Source organism: Octopus sinensis, unplaced genomic scaffold (genome assembly GCF_006345805.1).
Source record: "Octopus sinensis unplaced genomic scaffold, ASM634580v1 Contig17447, whole genome shotgun sequence".
In the NCBI taxonomy this organism is placed as follows: Eukaryota; Metazoa; Mollusca; class Cephalopoda; order Octopoda; family Octopodidae; genus Octopus; species Octopus sinensis.
In genome coordinates this window covers 709-5565 of record NW_021835070.1, presented here as the reverse complement: position 1 = coordinate 5565, position 4857 = coordinate 709, and the positions used below count along the sequence as shown (strand labels likewise).

At 32.4% G+C, this 4857-nt stretch overlaps 1 protein-coding gene across 1 annotated transcript; it reads left to right on the top strand.

The window, feature by feature from the left end:
* Positions 1 to 962: 962 nt before the first annotated feature.
* Positions 963 to 2689, top strand: LOC115231114. Its single transcript, XM_029801200.2, has 3 exons — positions 963 to 1689; positions 2054 to 2198; positions 2363 to 2689. Exons 1-3 carry the CDS (start codon positions 1318 to 1320, stop codon positions 2440 to 2442), a joined length of 597 nt encoding a protein of 198 aa, XP_029657060.1. The 5' UTR covers positions 963 to 1317; the 3' UTR covers positions 2443 to 2689.
* Positions 2690 to 4857: the final 2168 nt, after the last annotated feature.

Here is a 4857-nt window from a genome sequence, read left to right as displayed (position 1 = left end):
CTGATGTCAATGATAACACACCTGTATTTTCACACGACCTGTACAACACATCTGTAAGTAATTCACATCAAAGACATTTACCAATTTTTACTTTAAAGGCCACAGATAAAGATTCTGGAGACAATGGAAGGATTTCGTATCATTTCAACCATAAAACATCTCGAAATATCCAGAAATATTTTGTATTAGATAAGAAAACTGGAGATTTATTTTTACATGACAGCTTTCATTTTAGTAAAATGCAGTATTATAAGTTATTTATTGAAGCAAGGGATGGAGGAAAACCACCAAAAAAATCTGTTGCAGCAGTTCAGATTCATATAGTTAATAACCAGAATAATGCTCCATTGATAAATATAGATTTTGTATCTCCTTTATCAGAGAGCTCAGCTGCAGTTTCAGAAGACAGTGAAGTAGATAGTTTTATAGCTTATGTTATGGTCACTGACACTGATAGTGGACCTAATGGTGAGGTTATCTGTGATTTAAAACATGATAAATTTAAACTTGCCAAAATAGATTCTAAAGAATATAAAATGATTGTTAAGGGCCACCTTGACAGAGAGATAAGGGACCACTATAAAGCATCTATTGTGTGTCATGACATGGGGTCACCTCAACTAGAAAGTAAAAAATATTTCTCTGTCAAAGTAACTGATGTCAATGATGTAGAACCACATTTTACCAAAGAAACATTCCAATTCCTCACCTATGAAAACCAGAAAGTTGACTTCCCTATTGGCTTCATCAATGCTACAGACCCAGATCTTGAAGATGGAGGCCAACTTACATATTCTATCATCAATGATAACAACAATGATAACATTCCTTTCCAACTGACAAAATATGGATTTATTTCTACATCACAACCAATAGATCGAGAAATGAAAGACATCTATAAGTTCAAGGTTTTAGTGAAAGATAATGGAACACCTTCTCTCAGTGACACTGCAATATTGTTATTGAGATTCTAGATAAAAATGATAATGCTCCGTATTTTACGTTTCCTAATAATGACCCTTACAATCTCGATGTCCACTACCATCCACACAGTAAGAAGGACATCACAATTCTGAGAGCATCTGACAAAGACACTGGAAACAATGCTTTCCTCACATATGGAATACTGAGATCCAATGATAAAACCTGTTTACAGTGAACTCACACACTGGTGTGTTATCTTTCTCTCGCACAGTTTACCAAAATGATGCAGGAACATATGAGCTGCAGTTTATAGTGAAAGACGGTGGTACTCCAGTTCAATCAGCAACAACTGCTATCATACTAACACTGTTTGTTAGTAATGATACATCTCCAATGTTGACTGCTGTGCCATTCCAGTCTGGTCACGACCTGAATATGACTTGGGTAATTATCATTGTAGCAGCAGCTGTAATACTATCTGTGGCTATTGTAGTGTCCATAACACTGTGTGTTTTCAGATGTATTAATCACACAAATAACTCACCCACAACAGCAGAGAATCCCAACTTTCTCTCTCAGACTGAGATGAGACAATTACTGTATCAGACTAACAATCCTGTTGCAATAACGAGAAATGCAGAAGAGATATTTAACCGAAATCTTCAGACAATAAAATCTAAAAGTCAGTTTTTTCTGGAGATGGAACAGACACCAGATGAGTGGAAATTCTCAACAACACAAAGGAGACTTCCACCTGTGCCTCAGGTAAATATATTTTGAAACAATCCAGTTGTTGCATCACATTTCTTCACAATATTCCTGAAAACGTATGCTATACATCTTGTTTTTTTTACATGTCATATCCCTTTCTTATATTTTTTCCGTAAAAGATGAAAGATGTTTCATAATTTTACTTTTTACTAGTAATACCCATTTAAAATTTGCATATAAGTATTTCATTGAACAATATTTTCATTTTATTTAATTGTGAATTCCAGTTTATTTTTATTAGTTAAAAAATTTAATTATAGCATTTCAACTCCATAAAAGTATTCCTTTCTTAGTCTTACCACGAACATTCTAGAAATGAAATGTGAATGTTTCTTCTGCTTTTTTTTCTAATCAACAGAGATGTGATTCAATCCATAGTCAAGGACGTCGCACCAGTTCCATCATGTCTTACAACAGTGACACCTTAACATCCCAAAAGGACAGAGAAGCTAGCAAGAGTAATGGCAAGACTAAACCATATGATGAGATACCTGCAGAACCAGGTAACTTTTATCAAAACATAACATATAAATGTAATTGCCTTTATTACTGTAGGACAATATATAATGTTATGCTTAGTGTAATATAAGATCAATGTTTGTATCTTTATATATTGGAGTTGTTATATTGAAATGTAATTTGTGTTTGTATATTTGATATTTTGCAGAATATACCAATGACAATCCAGTTGCAGCCACAATACTAAAGGGACAACAAATACAAGATACCTATCTACAGCCAACATAGTAGATGTTCCATGACTATTGTTAAATGATTCTCTCACATACCAAATCTTATACAATACTTTATATTCATGTAAAAATATCAACTCTATGTTTCTTTCACACGTCACACTTAAAGAGCCTACCTGTGGCATCCATTATTACTGCTAATTTACATCTCTGATTCATTACCTATCACAAAGTCCCTACCCTACTTACTATAATCCACTATTATAAAATAGTAATTTTCCTCTCAGTCTTAGTATAGACATTTCACTAAACATAGGTAAATTTGTTTGAGTCATCCTAGAATGTTTAGTTGTTGTGTCTTTTGGTTTGATATCAATTCTACCATAAATTGTTTGCTTTCATTTAAAATATTCCACTTTGGTTTCCCTCTTCTTTTATATTTAGTGTATATTGAATTTTACTAATTACTAATGAATATAAATATAGGTAATTACTAGTTAATATAAGTATAGGTAATTGTTAGCTCCCATAACATCCAATAATGTACTGTTACCTATATTGGTAACATACTAAAGCTGTCAATTCATTTTTGAAGTTTTCTTAGAAATTCTAAAAGTTTCATATTTTATTATGTATAAAGTAAAGTAAGTGTCAGAAAATCGTGTTTTTTAAATTTTTAACTCAAAAATACTTTTTGTTTCTCCGAATTTACTTAGTTTACAGTTTATCTAGTCTTGTAAACTCCTTAAATAATGAAATCTTTGAAGACTTCATCTAAAATCAATTTCTTTCTGATAGAAATCCTGAAAATGTATTCTCATAGTGAAGTTAATAATAACCCATTAAATATCAAGAAATATTATTATAAATCTTATAACATCAAATATGTAAACTTAGTGTTTTTATTAAATAGAAAAAATGAAGTTGCTTCTGTTTAACATGAATTCTCTTGTTCGATGTGTTTGTGTGACACAGACATCATTGCAGTAATTTCCTATTGGATGAGAGAGATTTTCTCTATTTCTTTCAATATTGAAAGTGAGGCTGATAGCTTTTTTCTTTGTTCATCATACACACAATTGTGGTGTGTGTGTGTGTGGAGGACATAGAGTTGTAACTAGCACACACCAGCATCTGGCTAACATCACCTCCCACTACATACAGCAACTGTCACACACTATTATATCAGCAGTTACACAGGAACAGCAGCAGCAGGAGCAGTAACACAGGAACACTACTACAACAGCAGCAGTACCACTATAATACCACTACAGCAGCAGCAGTTGGAGTGGAACACTACAGCAGGATACACATCATCCATCACACACAACTACAGTGAAGGATTAAACAATGCAGGTAAGTCTCCCTCTCTCTCTTTCTCTTTATTATCTTTTCATATTCATTATAACATTTATATTATTTGTGTTTCTAATGAAAGACAGGGTAAGGATAATATCTAAAATGTCTGCCATGTTGTATATACACAGGGACTGGGACACTGGAGGATCGAGAGATCTAGCCATCACTTCCACCATTAACAACACAACTGCAGTTGTCATTGTAATACAATTACTTCAAACTGCATTACATCTTTTAGTGTCAGAATCAAACATGAAACATTATACAAGATATTTTAAACTATATATATTGCTAAAATATGTTTTATATATAATATTTATATTATATTGTTCAAACTATGTGTATATATATTTATTTCACTGACAGACATCATGAGATTGATAGCCAAAAAGACTGGATGATAATAATGTATGTCAATATATTTTATATCTATTTTGTTGTAATAATTCACTGATTAAGTCTTAATCTTTCTCTACCTTCAATGAACTCTAACAGATCACTAATATCCCTATAGATAGATAGATAGATAGATAGATACAGATATACTCTGTTAAGTGTTTATGTCTTTTTTAGTATATAATAAACCAAGAATGTTTTGTTATTATTATTATTAAGATGGTGAGCTGGCAGAATCATTATCACACCGGACTAAATGCTTAGCAGTATTTCATTTGTCTTTATGTTCTGAGTTCAGATTCCACCGAGGTCAACTTTGCCTTCATCCCTTCGGCGATCGCTAAAATATGTACCAGTGAAACACTGGGGGTCGACGTAATTAACTATTCCCCTTCTCCAAATTTTACACCTTGTGCCTATAGTAGAAAGGATTATATTATTAAGTGAACGATATTTCAGCATCTAGTGTACCTTCCACAGGTTCAAAAGATAAACTGTCAATCTACTTCATTTTTGGTAATATTTTATAGGATTGCGGTAACTCCTTTTGTAGGTATACAGAAGCAAAGTTTATTTTTTGAACTTGTGGAAGTCACACTAGATGCCGAAATATTGTTCACTTGATAACAATAGCGCTCTTCTTATTTTTGCTTCTGTATACCTACTGGAGGAGTTACCTCAATCCTATAAATTATTATTATTATTATTATTCAGT

Bases quoted from the DNA above. Each gene is read 5' to 3' on its own strand.
- LOC115231114 (XM_029801200.2), top strand. From the start codon at position 1,318: ATGTTGACTGCTGTGCCATTCCAGTCTGGTCACGACCTGAATATGACT. The intron at 1,690-2,053 runs GTAAATATATTT...TCTAATCAACAG, and splicing joins GACTTCCACCTGTGCCTCAG to AGATGTGATTCAATCCATAG. The intron at 2,199-2,362 runs GTAACTTTTATC...GATATTTTGCAG, and splicing joins TGAGATACCTGCAGAACCAG to AATATACCAATGACAATCCA.